Source organism: Pleurodeles waltl, chromosome 6, assembly GCF_031143425.1.
Source record: "Pleurodeles waltl isolate 20211129_DDA chromosome 6, aPleWal1.hap1.20221129, whole genome shotgun sequence".
In the NCBI taxonomy this organism is placed as follows: domain Eukaryota; kingdom Metazoa; phylum Chordata; class Amphibia; order Caudata; family Salamandridae; genus Pleurodeles; species Pleurodeles waltl.
This window is the reverse complement of record NC_090445.1, coordinates 892,766,870-892,788,627: the sequence shown is the minus strand read 5'-3', so window position 1 is coordinate 892,788,627 and position 21,758 is coordinate 892,766,870. Positions and strand designations below refer to the sequence as shown.

The 21,758-nt window shown below is 43.4% G+C and overlaps 1 protein-coding gene across 2 annotated transcripts in view; it reads left to right on the top strand.

Annotated features, from left to right (window-relative positions):
• The window catches only part of ADAM12 (ADAM metallopeptidase domain 12), a 2,697,358-nt gene that overhangs the window by 1,004,159 nt on the left and 1,671,441 nt on the right, over window positions 1-21,758 (top strand). For both annotated transcript variants that reach the window (XM_069239710.1, XM_069239711.1), the window contains exon 4: window positions 20,781-20,859. In XM_069239710.1, the coding sequence (XP_069095811.1) occupies window positions 20,781-20,859 (79 nt within the window). The remainder of the gene's footprint in view (window positions 1-20,780; window positions 20,860-21,758) is intronic.

The window sequence follows — 21,758 nt, the reverse complement described above, 5'->3', positions numbered from 1 at the left end:
GTTTTCCAAATTTGTATTGATTAAATTGTTTTGCATGAAGCCCAAACATGCTATTCTAATCGGAAGGTTAGTTAGGATACTCACTGATGATGTTTGCTAAATATTAACAACGTTTGATGTCTTTTCTTTGCTGAATCTAAATATACACTTTTCTATTGTGCAGTTATTCTTGCTATTGATTGGTACTGTAACTTTAGAATGTGTAGTGATCCAACCTTTGATTAAATTGAGATTCTTTAGAAGATTTCGGTCAACCGGTATTGTTTTTGTATATGCATCATTTGATTTTCAGACCAAGTTACGTGATATTAGCATTGTTAACATAGGGAAATAAACATTCTAACTACATAAAGGTGTAGTTATTCATGGCCAAGGAGTCATGGTGTGTGGAAATTATTGACTCCCAAGATTATTGATGTTATTGATTGGTATTGCTATTGCTTTGTATTGGGACTGAGTCTGAAAATGGGAACTACTGTAAGCACAGTCAAAAGGTCCATCGAACCTCCAACGCGCACCCTTATAGTCTACTATAAGAAACCAAATAAGGTCAGACATGCTAACATAGCTGAGGAAGTGGTATACCCAGACACTGGAGCTTTGCATCCCCTTAGCAGCTATCTCCTAATAAAAATGTACTTTAACTTCAGATTTCCGGCTGTTGCCTATTAAGGTAGAGAGCTTGTAGTAACAGTTCCACTAACTTTCCAATCCTTCAGTCTTGTATCAGAGGATAACATTGTGAATTACAACCAGCATTGGCTATGCAGATTGTTTTTCATTTGTGTAGTATAAAGTTTTAAAACGATCTTCACAACACAATAAAGGTAGAGCAAGGACAGCAGCAGCACAACCTCCATTAGTATAAAGGATAGGTAAAGGACAAGTGGCAGTCGCAAAAGAAACATCACACAATTCTTTCACACAAACAAGGCATGAACAACGCAAGTAGCTAAAGCCCTCAGGAAAGAGAGAGAGGAGTTTAAGGACTTTTGTGCACTCTCAAGAGGCCTAAACATAAAAAATGCAAAACACCTGGAAGAACACTGAAGCTACTTATGGAATTACCATACATTCATGTCCTGATGTAAGATGATGACCCCTCACATACCTAGTGTGGTGTAATTCATCAGTGGGTGTCTACGTCTAGCACTGGGAAATATCCAGTAGTACTGCTGTTCGCTGGCTTTACAGTCTAGTTTGGGCTAGGTTATGCTTGTTACATCAACATTTATACTCTCCCTTAATCAGTCTTCTATTAAAATGTGTGTGGGAGAGCTAAAGTTGTTTTGCTGGGGTCTCCCTAGCACAATATTAAAAACAGGAGGGTCAAACAACAGACCCTGCTTCTCTTTTCAATCAACATGTTTCCGCACTTGAACATTGCTCATACCAGATCAAGCTCCTTCCTCAGGACTGTAATTATCTGACATCAAATATTGTGAAATTCCCTGTGTCAAGTAGCATGTTATTCACAAACATCCAGTATATTCTTTAATTCTTCATGGCAACAGCAGTAGAAACACGTCTTTATCAGAAAGCATGTCATCCTTGGGCAGAAATAGGTCAAGCTTCCCTTTTTCAGAGGACAGGCATAGGCAGGGCAGCACTAGCACAAGCTTTCCTCATTACAGGGCAGCTACAAATAGAATGGCAGAAGTATAGGCTCTGCTTCCTCGCAGAACAGGTACAGTATGTCAGTAGCAAAACAAGCATCCCTCTCTCACAGAAAGCATCAATTGTAATCTTCATTTCACGCTGAGCAAATCTAACAGGCCAGACTAATTCAACATTGTATTGCTCACAGAACAAGCAAGAGTAATAAATGAGTTACAACGAGATCTCTGAAACAGGTGCCTGAGTCACTGAGAGGAATGTGCAGGTGGTTGAATGAGTGAATATGCAAGTGATGATACCATTCTTGCTTAGCTTATTCTCCACATCATCGTCTGGAAAGCCTTTCTACTGTCACTCGGGGACCTGCTGTTTGTTTTTCAGTGGCGGCCCGTCCTTTAGAGCGGAGGGGCCATGCCCCCCCAATCTTTTGCCCCTCATGAAGAGTGTCTGTCTGGCTGAACAAAGGCCAGCCTGACAGACACTCTTCATTTTCAGCTCAGACAGCAAGGAGTGAGCCATGCGCGATTTGCGCAGACTCCTGGCTGCCTGAGCTGAACTTTGCTGGGCTGAGGAGGTCACAGCTCCTATGGGCGTGACCTCCTTGGCTCAGCAAAGGTGCCTCGAGGCCCTCCCCTGGGTGATGAGGAAAGCGTCACCCATTGACTTCGACCTGGGCGCTTCAGGTTTAAGCCCTGAAGCGCCCAGGGTGAGTGTCAATCAGTGACACTTCATCACAGAGTGGGGTGGGGTCAGCAGTCTCACTGACCCCATCCCACTCTGTGACGAGGCTTGGACATCTGCCTTCCCTCATTGGCTGACAATGAGGGAAGGCAGCATTCCCAACCCTCCTGGGGCCTGGAGGCTGAAGGTGAGTGTGAGTGTGTGTGTGTGTGTGTGTGTGTGTGTGTGTGTGTGTGATGTTTTAAATTTACTTTTTGGTGCGTGCGTGCATGTTTGAGTGTTATGAGTGTAGTTAATGGATGTGCGTGCGTGCTTGTGTGTGTGAAACAATGAGTGTGTGTGATATTTTAAAATGAATGTTTGGTGCATGCTTGCATGTTTGAATGTTATGGGTGTTAATGGATGTGCGTGCGTGTGTGAAAGAATGAGTGTGTATGTGATGATTTAAAATGAATGTTTGGTGCGTGTGTGCATGTTTGAATGGTATGAGTGTTGTTAATGGATGTGCGTGCGTGCGTGTCTGTGTGTGAAAGAATGAGTGTGTGTGTGTGTGTGTGCTGCCCGCCCGCCCCCTCCCTCCTAAAGCTGCCGGCCGCCACTGTTGTTTTGACTGCCTGGTGTTCCACATATTGAAAAGTAGGTGTTAAACAGTAAGTAATCGTTTTTGGAGCAACCTAGCCACAGTCTAACTCTGTAGTTTTAGGTAGCCCCACGGGATGGTACAGATCCACGCACTAGGATCTGTACCATCTAAGTACTGGTGCTGCACCTGTTCAGAATGTTGAGGGCTCCCACTGTCCACAGTCCTTTGGTCAGATCCTTAAAGATGGACATGACTGGGTTGCAGCTGGTCCTTCAGACCCTGGCCCCAGTACTGCTGCAACTACTGTGCTAACAAGTAGATGTCTCTTGCAAGCGTACTACGCTGATAAATCGGTGCACTTTTCAATTTGTAAAGCTATATTGATTTTACATTATCAATAAAATGTAAGGTACCCATAATGAGTAATTCTGAACACATGTTTTAGAAAGTGCCCAGTAGAAACAGCACTGCCAAATTGCAAGATGTTGGCAGCAGGTGCCATATCAAAAAGTGAAAGAAGACGGTAAACATTTTGACTTGTTTCAGTGACTTTAAACATTGTTTGCTAGCATTAAACATTTTCTGTTCTAAAATGAAATTTCACTGCCACCACAGAGATGAAATGGAAAACTGAACCGTGTCTGCTATACACGTAGAGATCAGGTACAGTTATTTCGCGTCAAGGTTTTATTTTTTTTATAACTAACATTAAGTAGAGAATATAAAGGACGGGCAGAGCTCACAAGGCTGTACGTGCTCTTGATGGAAAAACTGCTACACCAGAGGTCATTGAAATGCTCTGAGAAAGTGTTTCGTATTTCTCTACTCGCCAAGGTTGTCATATTTGCAACTCATGTCAGAGCTTAAAGTCGACAGGCTGCATCAATATGTTTCTACCTCTACTCTTTTAAATCCGAGGCTTATGAGCTGTAATTGTTTCCAATAAAGATGGTTGAAAACCATGGCATAGTCTTCCATAAGAGGTGAGCAGCCACGTCAATAATATTCTGTGATTTCACTTGATGGTCAAGTTATGTATTCTATCACTTCTGTAGCCTGTGGACAAAGACAACACTGCTGATTGCATCACGAGCGAAGTAACGACGGCAGGTCCAAGTGCCGCATCATATTAAACTGTGATAGTGACTAGTACATCTGTGTACCTAGGATCTTAGAGGAAATAAATGTTTTAGACATGCTACATCCGTTTTTGTATTTGTTCCCTGTAACAGATATTTTTTCCCTTTTCGTTGCATATTCTTAAACAGTACATTAAGATGGGAATACCACCAAATCTGAGGTTCCTTAACTGAGTATAACATAATTATTTTATTTTACTCATTAAAAGTCTCTTACTATTACAATCCATAACTAAGGAGCAGGTCCTTTCCCCTCAAAAAACCCTTTCCCCATAGTGCACAGTTCCTACTGAAACGGTGGATAAAAACGCTCCGTTAGTAGCACCTATGTAAAGTACAAATGCAAAAATAATTTACACCACTTCCAAATTCAGATCCTCTATTACAACCTGGACCGAGTGGTATGCATGGGCCTGATTTTAGGAGCCAGTAAAATTGCTTTAGGCTTGCGCTCGAAGTGCGGCAAGGTCAAGTCTCGTCCCCACTCTCCTCTTATGTTACAGCCAGAACAAGTAATATTCTTCCACACCACCCTTGCCTGGTAGTGGCTCCCCAAGGATTTAAGAAGTTGGTTAGAGGGGTGATAGTGTGACCCTTTATTATAAGTGTTGGAAATGGCCCTCTCTACATTCTCACCCCCAAACCGTGTTCCTACCTCCTCTTGCTTTTGCTGGATTGTTGCTTTTGTAGGTCTTAGGGCTCTGTGCCATTTACTACATCTACCCTGTGCTAAAGTGCTTGCGCTCTACCCCTAAAACAATGTCAAATTGGTTGATACCCAATTGTAACATTTACTTTACTTATACATCCCTTGTAGAGTAGTACATCATACACCCAAGGCCTGTAAATTAAAAGCTAACAGTTCCTGCAGTTATTATTGTGCCACCCACCTAAGTAGCCCTCCAAAACATTTCTCGGGCCTGCCACTGCAGCCTGAATGCAGTGTTACACTGCCATGTCGACTTGCCATTTAGCCCCCCTTGCCAAGCCTTAATCTCTGCTTTTATTAAACATAACACATCCCTAATATAGGCCCTAGACAGCCCTTAGGGCAGGGTGCTGTGTAAATAAAAGGTAGGACATGTACTTTTACCTTTTACGTGTACTACTGTGAAAAACTCTGAAATGTGTTTTTGACTACTGTGAGGCCTACCTCTCTCATAGGATAACATTTAGGATTCCTTATTGCATTTAATAAGTTACAACTCCTAAATGAGAGGATTTAGACATGTCATGTTTGCTAACTATGGAACTGTAACTATAAACAGTAATGGTAAAGTTGGATTTATTATTACAATTTGGAAAATGCCACTTTTAGAAAGCTTGCATTTTCCTGCCCTTAATGCCTTCATGTCATGGGTCACATAGCTGGGGGTAGGTGACAAGTTAGATCTTATTAATTCCTCCCAGACAGTCACACAATAGTGGGATTAGCTAAGCCTCAATGACCCATCAACCGGCAGGATGAGGAGCAGAGCTGCGCACAGCCCCTCTTACAAATGAATAGGCTGTGACCCATACAATAGGCCTAACAACCCTATATTTTCACTGCACCCAGCTTGGAGCCAGGGCAGGAAAGTCAGGAAATTCTTAGAAACTAAAAGAACCTTTACAGAAACTTCTCCTACCTTCAAGCAGCAGGACACCAAGGTATATAAATAAGACTCTCACCCCCACCCTTTAGTTCACTACTGGACCTGTGAAAAAACTCTGAGGACTGCTTGCCGCTGTGACCTGTTATGCAGTCTGACAGACTGATGCTGTACCTGGAAGGACTACTTTGCTGCATGAACCGGGAAACATCCTTTTTTACGACTTTGTTTTTACGAAAGTCGTGGTTAACGAAAGCGCAACAACGCTTTTTTTAACCACGACTCCGTTATTTTGTGCCTTAACTACCTATGTTCTGAACAACGAACATGCGTGGTTAAGATACAAAGAAGGGAGTTGGCGAAGGAGGACGACGCAGGTGAGAAGGGGTTGACTAAGGTAAGTGGTGGGTTTAGGTTTTGGGGTGGGGTTGGGGGGTGGGGGGTTTTTGGTTTTGGGGAGGGGATGGGGGGTTAGGGGGTTTTAGGTTTTGGGGTGGGGCGTTTTTGGTTTTGGGGAGGGAGTGGGGGGTCAGGGGGTTTTAGGTTTTGGGTGGGGTTGGGGGGTGGGGCGTTTTGGGTTTTGGGGAGGTGGTGGGGGGTCAGGGGGGTTTAGGTTTTGGGGTGGGGTTGGGGGGTGGGGTGTTTTTGATTTTGGGTGGGGGGTCAGGGGGTTTCAGGTTTTGGGGTGGGGTTGGGGGGGTGGGGCGTTTTTGGTTTTGGGGAGGGGGTGGGGGTTCAGGGGGTTTTAGGTTTTGGGGTGGGGTTGGGGGGTGGGGCGTTTTTGGTTTTGGGGAGGGGGTGGGGGTTAGGGGGTTTTAGGTTTTGGGGGGGGGTGGGGGGGTTTTGGTTTTGGGGAGGGGTGGGGGGGTAATGCTTTTATCAGGAATGCCTTTACAACGAAAATCGTTGTTAAGGCATTCATGGTAAAATCATCAGTAGTAGCAATGAGGTCAGTGTTCCGACCTCGTTGTTAAGGCACTAGTTGTTTAGGAAATCGGTGTTCCGTCGTACAACCGCATGAACCTGCCTTGAACCTACACCTGCACCAAAGACTTCCATAAGTGACTCCAAAGGCTAGTTTACTGGCCTACTCTTCAGAGCCACAGGGACATAACAAGCTTCCACCATCCTAAACCGGAACCTGGGCCCACCCTGAGTGAGTCCTGTACCCCCAAGATGTCTCCATCCACTCCTGGACCCTTGATTGTGGTTCTAAAGGTGCCTAGATGGCCAATTTCCACAACTGATGAAAAAGCTTGGAGAAAAAGTTATCTGAGACGCTGGAAGAGACTGGGACCAACCTGCTAGCCGATCTGCCCGAGGTGCATTGCCAGTCAGATTGCCTTTGCGGCTTCTCTCGCTATGTTTTCCTCCTCCTCCGCAAATCTGTTTCAATGGTCATTCACCAAAGATATATCTTGAATTGTTTTAGGCTACGGCCTCCTGCTTTGTCCTGCTTGAGATTTTCGACTTCTATCTCGGCAACTAAGTCTGAAGGTAAAAATATTCACCACAGCTTTGCTCAATGGCCATGTGATGACAACGCTCCTTCCTCAGACACTCCTGCAGCCTTGCCTTGCTGAACTTCGTCCTTCTCGGACAATTTTCTTTCAACATTTTGCTAAGTCCAAAGGTCAGCACTGACCAGGCACAATCCACTTCTTGTATCAGAACTGCGTTCCATGTCAATCGGTATTAACTTTCGACTTTGACCCGGTCTCACGTGACCAGATGTCTGCGGTTGGTGCTTTTATCTTTTAGGCTTTATATTGAACCTTAAACTTTAAAAACTCATATTTCTATTTCTGATGATTGGATTTTTGTCACTTTGGTGTCATAGTTTTTGAAATCTACTCTATTTTCCTAAATTGGGTTGAGACTGTTCTTGTGCTGTGGTCCCACTTTAATAGTGTGTGTGCTACATAAGTACTTCACACATTACCTTTAAGTTAAGCCTGGCTGCTTTTTGTGCCAAGCTACACAGGGTAAAGTACTTAATTTAGTGACTTTTTCTGGTTCATCCTGGAAGGGACTGTGGCTGTTGCTTGACCAGGGCTCACACTCCAATCAACCAACAACCCAGTTTCTCACAACAAGAAATAAAATGTATTCTTTCACATAATAAAAGAATATTGCAAGTCACCCAGGAATTCCACCACCTTATAAAGGAGCTCCTTCTCGAGTTTCTTGCCTCTGTATGGTCACAGAGCTCCCCAGAGACTTGCACTATCCTTATAATATACTGCAGGGGGTACGTTTTATCCCATATATGTTGTGTGCCTCTGGCTCTGGGGTATCAGTGCTAAGAGACTGCCAGACACTTTAAACAGGTTTTCAGAGGGCACATTCCAAATGCCAGGATGTGTAAGCTTCGGTGTTGCCTCTGCTCAAATTATTGAGAGATGCCACTGCCATTTAGCTCTGATACCGTTGGCGCACATGTTAGTTTGCAGCACCTGCAATGAGCATATATTATTTTCCACGCAATTCTGTCGATCTGCAAGGCAGGCAGCCTGCCCCACTAATGTGTGACTTCCATTAGTCCGTGCATATGTGCCATAATGCTGTTCAGCTGCCAGATCATAATGCTCACTTTGGCACCAGACTTTCAGCACTGTATATCAATCCCCACATCCGCTTTCTAAAATAAGGGCAGCACTTTTTATCATCGCTTGGTAACTCACTCTCCCGCCCTTTTTCTGAAGGAACTGTGGAGTTACAGCGTGAAAATGTTCTCGAAACATGCCCCTGCTTTGTCCAATACGGCATCGCCCGGCTCTCAGAGAGCCTGCCGCAGTGGAGGAAAAAAACACTTACACCACCGCTGGGAGCTTGAAAGCTCCCTGGAACCCCCCTGCCCGGCTGCTGCTGCGGAAGCTTGTTACAGTATGCGCGATTTATCAGAGCAAGAGGGAGTCCCTGCTTTGAATTACTGATGTGAGCATAATGTCCATTCACTCACAATACAATCAAAATAACAACCGGAGAACGCTTTCCTTTTTCCGACAAACTGCAAGGAGGAGGGTTTTTTTCCCGTTAGAGCAGGCTGTGACTGCCCGTCATTCTCTTGCCGGTATTGAAGGCAGAAGTCTCCAGGGTAATAATATCTAGGAGAAATGGATTTCCAAGGTCAATGACCTGCTTTGCGTTTTTACCAATAAATTAGATACTGTCACCGAAAGAAATTGGGAGGATGATTTAGGCTTCTGTCGGTTGAAGCGCGAGGGGAAGGGTGTTTTTGTTTAAATGTGGGAATCCTCTGTTTAACCCCATTAAATAGAAATCGCACTCCATATATAATTCACAGGCTGTACATTGCAGGCTGCTGCTTAATGCAAAGAACGTGGAGCAGAAATGTACAACGCTGAGGGAAGAGTTTATACAATCCCACCTCATTTCAGAATGATACAAATATCTTACTTGATCACTGCTCATATTTGAACGAACACTCGGGAGTGTAAGGGGTCTGTACAGTGTATCATGATGTACCATGGTACAGTCGTCATTTTTTGCCTCACGAGTCGCAAGGCTGCATATCAATGTTGGGCTTCATGTTGTGAAAAACAAAGAGGAGTCTCATTGGTTCTTTGGGTATTTCAAGTTAGATCAACTGGTGACAACGTGGGATGCTCCACAGTAAGAATATAAAATTGAGGACCCAGAGGTAAGCCGTGAAACCGATTATATTTCTCCTAGACCTAGCCCAAAAAATAGCTTCTAAATCGTGTTTACGAAAACTTTAGCCAGTGCTCCAGACCCTGGCAAGCACATGAAACAAGAGGATATTGAGGATTATAATCGCCGATTGTGTCAGCACATGTTCCACTGCACCAGCAGCGCGTATCTTTTGACAGTGTGCAGCAGGCTCCGGGTACAGAAGCTGGCCTGTGTTCAGACCTTGTAGCAACCTCTCTGCCATCAAACCAACTGCGCACAGCCTTCAGTGGTGTGCAGTGTTCCCTGAGTGCAGGCCCTGGCCTACAGTCCTTCGCTGTTCCCTGTTCCACTGAACCCTCTGCAAATGGACTTTACCCATGCAAGCTGGATCTGGGCACTGGGTCATGCCCTCGGCCAGACACTGCACCAGCCCCAGGACCTACACTGCTCACTGTGTATGGTCTTTGACTATGCTTAGTTGCACCGTAATTGTTTTAGTACAATATTTCATTGTTTTATCATTGTTTTCGAGATCTCTCTCCCTTAAAAGTGATATTGTTGAAAGAAAAATGACAGTTCCAACTGCAAACTGAAAGAGCCAATTATGTGGCAATATCGACCCCTCTTGGACCCTTCTGTATACTCCAAGAGAACTATCTGTTGGGGAGGGAAGTGGGGCACATTCCAGCCCCATGGGAAATCAAAGACATCCCGTTGAGATGAAAAAGGCCCACTCAGAAAATAGAAGTACTGCTTCTATGGAGGGTTCTCAGGTCATAAAATGATGTTCACAGTCCAGGGGCTGCCGTTTTAGGATGTTGTCCTGCACTTTAGTGGTTATGTTTCTTGAGCAGTTAACAAACAGTTGCAGATTGTGAGATGCTCATCAGGTGCATTAGGTATGAACATGAAGAAAATTAATTGACATGCATGACCAAAGGCCGTGTTCAGCGGACAGGGAAGAGTTGGTGACTGGGAGCCGGGCATGGGAAAATACTACACCCGGAGTATAGGGTCCGATGAGCACAGCCGAAGGCTGTGTGCACTTAGTTTTTACTTTGTCCAACACTCAAAGTATATCCTTAAAAAAACAGAAACCTACTTAAAAATCGTTGAATAGAAGTTATGAGCCTTTACTCAATTGAGAAAATAATGTTTTTTTAGCTAAAAATCATAGTAGATATTTGCCTAAAACCTTCAGTCGAAGGGAGACAATGGTTTAGATAAAATAATCTAAAATTTAACAATTATAATGAGTTACACAAAAATAACTACCACAAGCGCGCTTCTGATGATCTCACACAAATTGTCACAAATGACATATAATATCTGTTGATAGCTCAGTGAAGTGAGTGAGTTGATGGAGTGGTCATGATAAGACAATACCATAAGTAGAAATTCGCCATAAGTAGAAATAGCAGACCAGCAGAAGGGCGCTACATTTTCTTCGCCTTCCCTCGGATGTGGCAACAGCAGGGAAGCTTAGAGATGAGCCATGCAAATGTGTGATTTGATCATGTGCCAGTGAACTTGAACACTATTCTCCCGTCATTTAGCTGCAGGAGAGGAAGTATTGAAGGCATTAGCAATTAAGCTATTCATTAGAAATGCCCGGCACAGTGAATGTATTAATAAACCATTGTACCTTCGGCTTCTCGTAAAGTGGTTATTTTTGTAACTCGCTTAACGAGACGACGATTGTGCATTCATTAATTGTAAGAAGAAATGGTTTAAAGTGTATATGTATCTATTTGTCGAATTATTAGTAGGGGTAATGGGTAAAATGGATGATTTGGCATGGTGTAAGGCAAAATTAAAGTGAGTTCTTCAAATAAAATGCAAATCTGAGTGAAATCAAATATTTGTTCATGCATAAGGCATTGTGCCAAGAATCTATTTTATATTCGGCATCATGTGAAGAGACACTTACTAAGCCAGATGTACCTTGTTCCCTGGAAATGTCAACCCAAAGGGTTAAATTATTTTAAGACTTGAAGAGAGACGAACACAAGTATTTGCATTTTGCATTCTTTTTTCGTGCTCAAAGACAGCATCTCCAACGAGCAATTGTATTATTGGTTGCAATCCACAAAGCAGCTTATCATTTTGTGAAATGTTCACACATGAATATTATGAGAGATTTCTTTTTTTTATTTCCGCTGGAAACAGTTGTTTAATAAGAAGGTCCGGGTGTTTTTCATTTAATTTACTTTCTTTCTTGTAGGTGTTTAAACTTCTTCTAATCTTGATGTGTTCAGCCTGGCACACAGCTAAACTCCTTATGATTTTTTTTGCTATCTTTCCTTTTTCTATAGTATTAAAATTGTTTTTGAAGCTCAGTAAATTGGCAGGAAAGGAACCCTGTAACCATTATTTCATCTCGAACAGTATGCAGCTAGGCCTGCTCTGAAACAAAATACTAGCTTCAGAAATTGAATTTCAACATGTGTTCTGCCTATGTGCAAAACCACCCTGTGCCTAATATAAATTAAAATGATCCCTCTGGTGATAAATCGCATGAAAAGAAATGAAATCACTGTGTAGCACATAAATGTTGTCTTTATGGCTTCCTTGACTTATTTCCTCAGTTTACCCGTAAAAACAAATCCGAGGTTTGAAGCTCCTACCAATTGCATGGACAAGTCCCCTTTAAAACTCAGTCTGGACCCTTTCACTTGTGGCATCATTCAAATAATCTCGTGCTACACTAAGTTGATGTCATGCAAAGAGCAGCCTAGCTGATGCCCAAAGGTAGGTTTCTCCACATGAAATTCTTCTGCAGCCCGACCACCTCCTCAGACAGTTAACACAGCCTGAGTCATGGCCTTTCCTTCCACACCCCACTGCAGGATGTGCTGCTGAGCATACTTTGAGAGACATCTTGGAGGCTAAGAGAAAACACCATCACACCAACTTGTAATTTAGGGTTATGGCTGTTCCAGACCACTAGAATTCTTGAGTCAACCTACAATACTTATTAAAGTGCCAAGCCTCTTTGAATAAGAGTTCATATAGATTTTATTTTGAAAGCATCCCTTTAACTCTGAGGACAAGTTTATCCCTTATGACACATAGCATTATTTTGGCCTTGGCCGGTGAGAAATTGGGGAGATCATAATCTGACAGACTAATAAATCATTGGATAGATCTTCACTGGGCTGCATGTCAAGATTTTAGAAGCCATCTAGTGCTTGTGAAATGGATAGTGCACCAAATGTATTGTTTATTGGAAGTGCTGTGTGTAATGCCTGCCATTGACTCTCTTCTAATTGCCCCAGAGTTAGTTGGAAAACAAGATCAGAGCTTACTGTTTACTGAAAATGGTGGTCTAGGATTATGTGATTTGGCATTTTATTGTATTATGAGGCTGGTTTGCAACTGATTCTCCAATCTGTTGAAATGCTTGTTTATCTAACTTGTTTTGTGGCTGAAATGAAGTTCCTCGTAGTCTTCCATGGATTGGCCCTGCTTTGTATCTGAGAACAAACCTAAAATCAGCAAGAGGAGACAATAGCTTCAGAGTCTTCAGGAATCACACTGTCTTTTATGAAATGTATTGTCTGCCTGTCCCACGCCACCTCCCTTCTTCAAGGAATTCGACAGCTTTCTGAATCTTTATGCAGCCTATCTGAAATGGAGATGATATCAGTGTATTAAGGAACAGGGAAGATTCCAAAGGGGTTACGAATTGTATTTCTGACTCCGAACTGTTATTGTTCAAGCCATCCTGCACAACTGGTGAACGACCCTCACTGCCTTCCATTGCTAACTCCTTCGAGTTTGGTTTCAGTGTTGGGAGTTCTACTTTCATGCATTTCAGTAGCAGTTAAATTAAGAGAGACGCAAGTGCCCTGAATCTAATCTTTTAGAAGCATGGATATATCACTATTATTAGGGTCTATTTTGATACCAAAAGTCCATATTCTATGGTGTAAATAAAGACCAGACTGCCCCCTGGGTAGGACAACACGTTGTCTCTATAAAGCCTTTCCCCTTCACCTTACTACAGTATTTTTCAGGCAATGTATTTCCGTCATTCCATTACATTTACCCACAAATAGCGAGAAGCATGTCTGGTATCCTATGAAAGACTTTGACTTTGTGATAGTTTTTGTACCTGGATGGCTCTGGTGAGAGGTCTTTAGTTTACAGTCCTTTGCCCAATACAAATGATGCAGGAGTTGAAGGGAGAGTAATGTCACATTTCAATAGCCCTAGTAGTTGTAAGCGTATCTGAGTAAATTGCTGGGAGTGGCAGCCGAAAACTGATTGTTTTTCTGCTTCATTCCCATGTAATGCCCTCCTGCCACCACCTTTACCGCGCACCTTCTTGAAAAACCAGTATCCCAGTCCTTTTCTTCGTCCTCCACCTCCATGCTGGAGTGGAATGATTTCCTCCACGGTTTCTCAGACTTCCTTAAACTTTTCAAATGCGGGTTAGCAGTAAAACTCCCACAACTCAAGAAGTCCCGAAAAACAGCCAGTACAAAGAAACATCCCCAGGAGAAGAACAGCACTAGAATACCTCATCTCAGTTTCATGAACACCACATGTCTTGAAAAGGAAGGTCAATTTTAAGCACACTGCCGTGGCTCGCATGTCTAGCTGCATACCTGACTTCTATGAAGCAATGAATGTGTTACACTCTACTTATGAGTCCTTGTGAGCCCCTTAATCTCTCTCTCAGTATTTAGTGAGGCTGAACTAGTACACCAGAGGACAGCTAATGTATCCTTACGCCCTCCGTGAAACGTAAAGTTTACCAATCTTGTCTCTGGATTTGTTCTTCATTGAAGTGCTTGGGCTGCTCTCTGCTGCTCCAATTTCTCTTTGTGAATCCAATTTGTAATACACTTGGTTTGCGAGGATGTCTAGAATCTGTGGAGTCGTACATACTTATTTGCTTGTACTGACTCTGAGATCTCTAAATGATGTGCTTACACGTGTCTTTTGGTTCTAAAATCCATCCAACATATTCAGTATTTATTTATTTAGGATTTCGTATGTGTGCACTTTGTATTTTATAAAACGTTTCCAATTGTTTACATTGATTTCTTCTGGCCATGAAAGCCTATCACCAAGTTTTGTATTCATTTTACTTCTAGTATTGCATAATTCTTTGACCCTTTCTTCTGCTAGTGTTGTCAGTGGTAGCTGGCTGTGGACCCTGGAAAGTCCTGTGCCAAACCCACTACGCAGCTGCACAGCCAGACTCATAAATTTGCTTGTGTTTATTTAGCTTATTTTTTCTGATCTGTGAACAGTGTGGAAGGTGTACACATCCTTAGGCTAGTCCCAGGGCCACAGACTCTCAAACAGGTTCTGGGGTCTGTGAACCTGGCCCAGGGTCTGTTGCTATTATTAGAAAAAAATCTGTTTCTTTTAACTTTTGAAAAAGGGGTTCATTTGCCCCCAACTGTCCATTAGCCCACTGATTCTCACATATCTCCTTACTTTTGTGCATTTTCTCAGAGCTTTGCCACAGGCTTGGCCCTATTTCTAACCCCCACGGCTCATGGACAAAGGCTGTGCACAGTGGTGGTTAGTTTTCCCTGGGTATAACCGGGCCCTACACCAAATTGCCACTGTGAAAGGCCTTTGGCAAGCAGGGGTGGTTGTGCGCCCATGACAGGATGGATGCAGGAACTTATGCTAGCCCCCGTTGTGTAATGTCAAAGGCCAGGCACAGCAGTGTTTGATCACCCATGGTTATTTCGGCACAGGGCCGGGCTGTGCACAGCCAAAGGCCACGCACAACTCGGGTTGGTTGTCTACAGTGGGTAAAGTGCAGGGCCTGATACAGCCAGGCTCTGCATACAGTTCATATTTCTCACACTGCTTGATTCTTTCATAGAAGATGGATTTAGTGTATAATTTAAAAAGTTAACTTAAAAAAATAAAGGGAGATTATGGGTTTGTCTTATAAAACTTTGATGTATGTTTGCTATGAACCCATGACATTTACTGACAACATGGGCGGTTGGGCAGCTGTAGAAGAATGACTGGGTGGGGACATCCACATGCAGTGAAAACACCACATACTTGTGTCCCCTCTTCTCACTGGTAGCCTTGTAAGACCCCCTGACAGGGCCCCTTCTTGCTGCAAACTCCATTATCATGACCGATTATGGGACACACGGGTATTCCTAAAGATTACCTTCAGTGGAATGCTCAAGCAAACCTACCACTGTAGGAAAATCAAAAACTACCTTTCTGCCAAAGGTTGCTTGTGCATCCCAGGAAATACATCTTAAGGATTACCAAAGTCCCTCACAATGCAGTGGTGACAGGAGCCATCTCCCTTCACCAGGAATAGAGACATTCCTTGGTACTCACCTAATGTTAAGAATGTGAACATGAAGGCTACAACCACCTGAGGCATGCCGCACTGCCTCTCCTCTGTCCTTTGTTCCCTATCTAATACGCTACAAAGTTCTAACCTGGTGACTGCTTAACAGGCCACCTGAGGGGTCAAGGGTAGTGGTGGAGGTGAAGATCCCATCACCTGTTAGTGCCTTCTTCCTTGCCTTGCAATTGGCACAGTGGTGGCAGGAGACAGACATTGGCAGCGAGAACCCTCGACCTCCTTCTGCCAAAATTAAAATAGGAGCCAGGGTGTGGAGAACGGCATTAGTCTCCCTGACTCAAGGTGAGTACTGCACTCTAGAGCTGTGCAAAGTGAGGGACGGTTTACAATAAAACGGCGGCTCTGAGTGAGCGCATTTGCACATCACTCTCGCACGCTCACATATGCGGAGGAGCTGCCAACAAAGCAACAAAATCATTGAATAGGCATGCACTCGGGTCACCCCATGCAGTTCTTGGCAGCCACGTATATTCCCCAACTCCCACTGAAATCTCGGGTGTTTCACACGCATTCTGTTTCCCATCGAGCTACTGTGGCAGCCCACAAGATGCAAAGCTGGCCGCCGAACTTTCCAGAAATGTAAAAGACTGAGGAGACGAGGAGAGTAAGAAGGAACAGACTAGAACATTCATTCGATTAATATTTATAAACTGAAGTCGAATGTGTCGTTCTTCGAAGATGCACAAGTCAGGCAAACCGTCATGGCTGCCCATCAAACTTAAAACAAAGTCGCGCGTGATTAAAGTACCTCATGTTAGTGATTTCATCTGTTAGTCTAGACCATAGTTCCTTTAAGTTCTTGCGTCATTAAACTACACTTTATACAAAGGTGCATTTGTTGTGGGTTGACTTCGTTTTGGTGAGAAAGAAATAGCCCATGTTACAGTACATTTTCCAGTTTTTTCTACCTTCCACACACAAGAAGTGAAATGAAAACCAGCATTTGAAGTTAGTTTACGAAAATCGATTTGATGGATTGAATCGCACAAAACAGTTGAGTAAAGCTGGAGAACTTACACACTTGACTGATTGGATTTAAGCGCAATATTCTTAAATTGCTTTTATTCAAATTCGTGTGTGCAAAATTAAAAGTCTGAGAACACAACTCATAAAACAAACTCGGACGGATGAACTATTACAGCATAACACGTTTTTGCATCTTTCATCTCTACTTGGTCAGAGACAGTTCTTTCCCAGCAAATGGTGCTATTCACTGTGCTAAGTGAAGGAGGAACTTCATATGTGTTAGGTTTATTTGGAAAAACTAAAATTGCATAGGTGGTGTCCATGACTAGATTTCAAGGAAACACAGCTCCCTTGGTCTGGTTTAATTGCTCGAAGCATTTGCCCCACTTTACAACAGCACAGAGAAGAAGATACACGTGGTCACAGAGACTGGTGAACTGTCCAGCCTCTGTTATGCAGATCAGAACCTGCAAAGTAACCTAATGCATGAATAATGTGATAGACCTGAAAAAAACACACTCCCCAGTCTGCAGCGGTACCAGTCACGGCATTGTTAACGTGTAAAATACGCTGCAGCTAATCCACGTGGAGTTATGAGAATGGTCTTCAGTGGGTGTCTCCATGTTTCATAGATGGCATCTTTTGGCTTCCCTACAGAGCTTTTCTCCTTAGGCTAGCAGTGTTAGGTTCACCTTCTCACCTTGATAACACATTGCTGGAAGCTTTACATTAATTTCTGTGCCCATTACCTTACCAACTCTGTTGCGTCCCCGACAATGAAATTGATACAAAAAAATACCCATTTCCCAACCAACCTCTTTACCTTATGGCACCTTCCCTATCCCCAGATGAACATAAGCAGCGTGTGACCTATTACTGTACTCATACTGTCACAGCACCCCTCCCCACGCTTGCACCGCCCCTCAGAAACGTCCTACGTGAGGATGTAGCTGGTGTGCCCCGGTGACACTTTCTTCCCCCTCATATTAGCGTTCAGCATCATCTCTGCATTATCACTGTCAGCAAGAGCCCCAGTCAGGCAGAGGCCTAGGTGAGTGCACAAACCCAATTCCTTACCCCATCGTGTCACACATCCATTGTGGACGCAAAAGCCAGCAGTAGTGATGCTGGCTGACCTCTGCACCTCTCCAGGTCCTTTGGGTTTGCAGACTTGCAAAGCGGAAAAGCGCTATGGCAGCAACTTTTTTCAGCTGTATACTAGAGCGCCAGGAAGGGCTGGAATGGTGACATCTTATCTTTCATCAGAAGGAAAGTTGTTATATACTTGTTGTACCTGAAAGCGTCTGATCTCCAGTTTTCTTGTTACACTCCAGGTCTAACATCACCACTCAACTGTACTAAGAAAGTGGCATTTGCTAATATTCTTTAATAAGTTTGTTGAGTTGTCCTATCAATATGCTTTCTGCCAGAGACAACAATTTAAAAGGTGGGCCACTGGCCAGAGCTGCTACTGCTGTTTAAATAAGAATAAAGGAATACATAGATTTCTACTTTTAACTTCTAAGCTGTTTGACTAGAAACTGTAGTGTTGTTAATTGAAAATGAGATATGTATATGAATATGTGTAGTCATTTCACTGCTGAAGGTAATTATAGGAAAACGAGACTCCTTCTGCATCAAAGTTTCTGGCCTCAGCCGTTTTCGAAAGTGGCTTATGTTGAACGGCTCAAATATATTTTTTCCACCCATTTACAAGTTGTATTTTGGGAAGTTTACTTTCACAATACATATTCCTCATGTATTTGCTATGTCTGTGACCATTCTATTTGTTTTCAAAGAGGTTTGGTTTAAGGAGTGTTGTGCGGCTACGTATAATAAGAAATAAAATACCCCTACAATGCAGTGTCAGGACTGTGCCGGTCCCAGCACGGTTATGTGACCTGGTAAAGGAATCTGCACTTCAACGCCTCCCTCTATTTGATCACAGAATTGCTCGATGAGTTGCAATAACCATGTAAGCAGTGCTTTAAATGGGCCGGTACTCACCGGTACTGAGTACTGGCACTTTTTTTTTTTTCCTCCCAAGAGTACCGGAACTTCTCCGTTACAAAGGAGAGTACCGGTACTCACTGTAACAGGCCCGCATTTAAAGGGACAAATAGTCATCATGTGAGAATGCACCACATTTCTACAATGCGGCGCATGCTCTCATGATGGCCATTTCACACTGTCACGGCAGAGCAGCGTGTGACGTCACCCGCCAGGTAGCTGTGTGGCGGGAAGAAAAGAAAGCCCTTTAAAAAGCGCAATTTTCGCTGGCTTTCACTTTCTTCTTTGCCAGCACAAGCACAGCAGACGGAAAAAGCCATCATCAGACAAGGGGCAGAGGAGAGCAGCTGCAAGCAGGTTTGCTGCCAGATTGAGGACCCAGCCAGAAGTCATCAAGCAGGACAGGACTCTGTGCGATTATCGAGCGACATCGAGTTTCAGCAACTGGACCCTCGTGCCATCCAGAAACAGATTGCTGCAATGAAAATTCTTGAGGTCTTTTAATGTTTGTCAGTAGCCCGCCCCAGGCCCCGCCCCAAGCCCCGCCTCTAGCCCCACCTCCTTGCCACGCCCCCAACCAAAGCTCAATATGATGAGTACCTGCACTTTTTTTTTCCATTTAAATCACTGCATGTAAGTGCAACAAGGGTACTTTATTTAACATATGTGAGATATGTAAGTTACTTTTGCACTGTTGCAATGCACACAAGAGCTCAACAACCTCAGCTATAGGTTGTGCTTTCTATGTAGAAGCAGAAAAGAGAACGCCATGCTGATTAGGTTGCTGTGCACACAAGCAGAACAGCAATGCTTGTTCCATTCTGCAGTGCACATAAATGTGGACCTTTACATCAGAGTTAGGTTTCTGAGAAGTATTAAGTGTCTATTTGAAAGTAAATGCATTTACTATCAGCCATCCCAAGATGCATTTCTCGTATTTCAGAATGACCCTATGGGCAATAAAAAGGGTTTATATTGTGGAAATAACTGCTAATTCTATTGCCTGTGTCCTGAAGAAGGCTGGGGTAACAGATGACTTCCCCAGGGCAAAACATGCTGGTTTTATCCCAGCTCAGACTCCCTGGAGAGTACAGATGCATGTCACTAATATGTCACAAATCGCATATCAATCATGACTACTCTGGTGGCATTGCTCGCACAAGCCTGTGCATCATCATATTTGATTGTATGTCCTTGTGCTCCACACACTAATTGTTCTCCCGTGAATTGTATCCGCTTATATATGGTTTTCACTTATTCCCTGATTCTTGCACTAAGTTCTTGATAGTCACCCTACAATGAACAACATATCACCTTGTTATAGCCATGTTTTGAAAAACCTAGGATAACTATTCTCCCATATTCTGATTAGTCAAGGGCCCGAGAAGCAAGCCTGGGGGACAATGCGACACCCAGGCAGGGATAGCAGGAAGCACAATTATTTCATTCAAGGAAACCACTTCCGCTTGATGTTTTTATTGCCACTTAGTCTGCGGCTCAAACAGCGTGGAGCAGTGACCAGCCCGCCGAAGGCTGCTCTTGAGAGATACACGCGCAAGCATCCTCCGTTGTGCAGTGACTGGGTACACAAGATGTGCTGCTTGCTTTCTTTTTTTTTTAAGTGTTAGTTTTTTGTGTCATCTCACTGGAAACAACGAGCCATTTCCTTTAAGAAACAAAACAAGCAGCACAATCTATTTGCTACATGATGTATTTAAAAATATGTTCACTTGGAATGAAGCTCACTATTTCATTTAAGCATGCAAGAGATTCACGGGGTTACAACAGAAGTTAGCTAGCTGATGTGTGTCGCTTGTGTGTTTGTGTGCTCCGAAGGGAGACACCGACGTTGAGCTGCAGTTTTATTTTTCAGTTCAGGTTTCCACATTTGCCATCTGGTAACGGATAGGAATCCTGAGTTAAAATGATCTCGTTTTGAATACATTACCTCAATTTCCACGCTGTGGATGTGCCTGCATTTCATACCCTGTTTCCAGATCTCGCGCGCAGCCCCATTTGATTTCTCGTGGACACAGATGGTGTTTATCCCTCTCGCCTTTTAATATCGTCAATGATTTCTTTCATTCTGGGGAGGCGGGAACCGGGAAACAGCTGACTCCTTGGTGACTTACTTCTAATCCTGTTACAACTGTCTGCTTGTTTTGCAGGGGACTCTTCGCTGGCAGCTTCACTGTAACGCATTATCTGGAAGATGGCACCGCCGTCACCACAGAGAAGGATGGCATGGTAAGTTTTAGAGCATGCCATGACCTCGTCCGAGGCCTCTTTAACCCCTTCGCTGCCAGGCCTTCCCGCTAGGCCTTCCCCGTGCTAAGCTTTTTGTTGGCTATTTGGGCTAGTTCACTCCTAGGCCACCATAACGTTTTGTCCACATAAGGTATCCACGCCAAATTTGTTCTCTTTTTTTTCCTGGAAATTCTAAAGGTACCCACGGTGTGTCGATTCCTGTGGAGGGGACTGAGAAAATGGGCAAAATATAGATACATTTTGTGTTTTTGAGGAAAAACGGGAAAAAGTGCTGCAGAACAAAGCCATGAACGCCAATTCACCAAAAGCCCAGGGGTAGCGGAAGTGGCACCACATACCATCTAACCTTTACTTTTATTAACACATGCATGTTTACACATATACATTCACACACATACGCAAGCGCACACACAACATACATTTAAAAGCATTTTTAAGTTACCTCAACTGCAAGGGAGGGTCAAATTGCAGCTAGTTGTAATCCATTCTATATTAAACTCATATTAAATAATAAATTATTATTCAATATTAGGATAATAAAAAAATTGACAGAAAGAAGAAAAATGGTGCCCCAATCGAGTCCATAAGGACAAGCTGCCATTGTGTATCTGGCACTGAATTTGCCACCTCTGAGGCCAGGGGTCGCAAAGGGAGTTCAAGGGGGTTGCAAGGGGCAACTCAGGGGTCACAGCTGCGACCCCTAAATGACTTCCATGAAGAAAGCATCTGTGTTTTTTTTCTCTTTTTCCCCTGCAACAAAGGGTTTGAAGTGCTAAAATCACCATCTTTCCAGCTTTAAGGAACAGGCATACTTGAATTAAAAAAAAATCATTTCTTAACACAGTTTTGACATTTTACAGGGACATAGTCCATTTTTC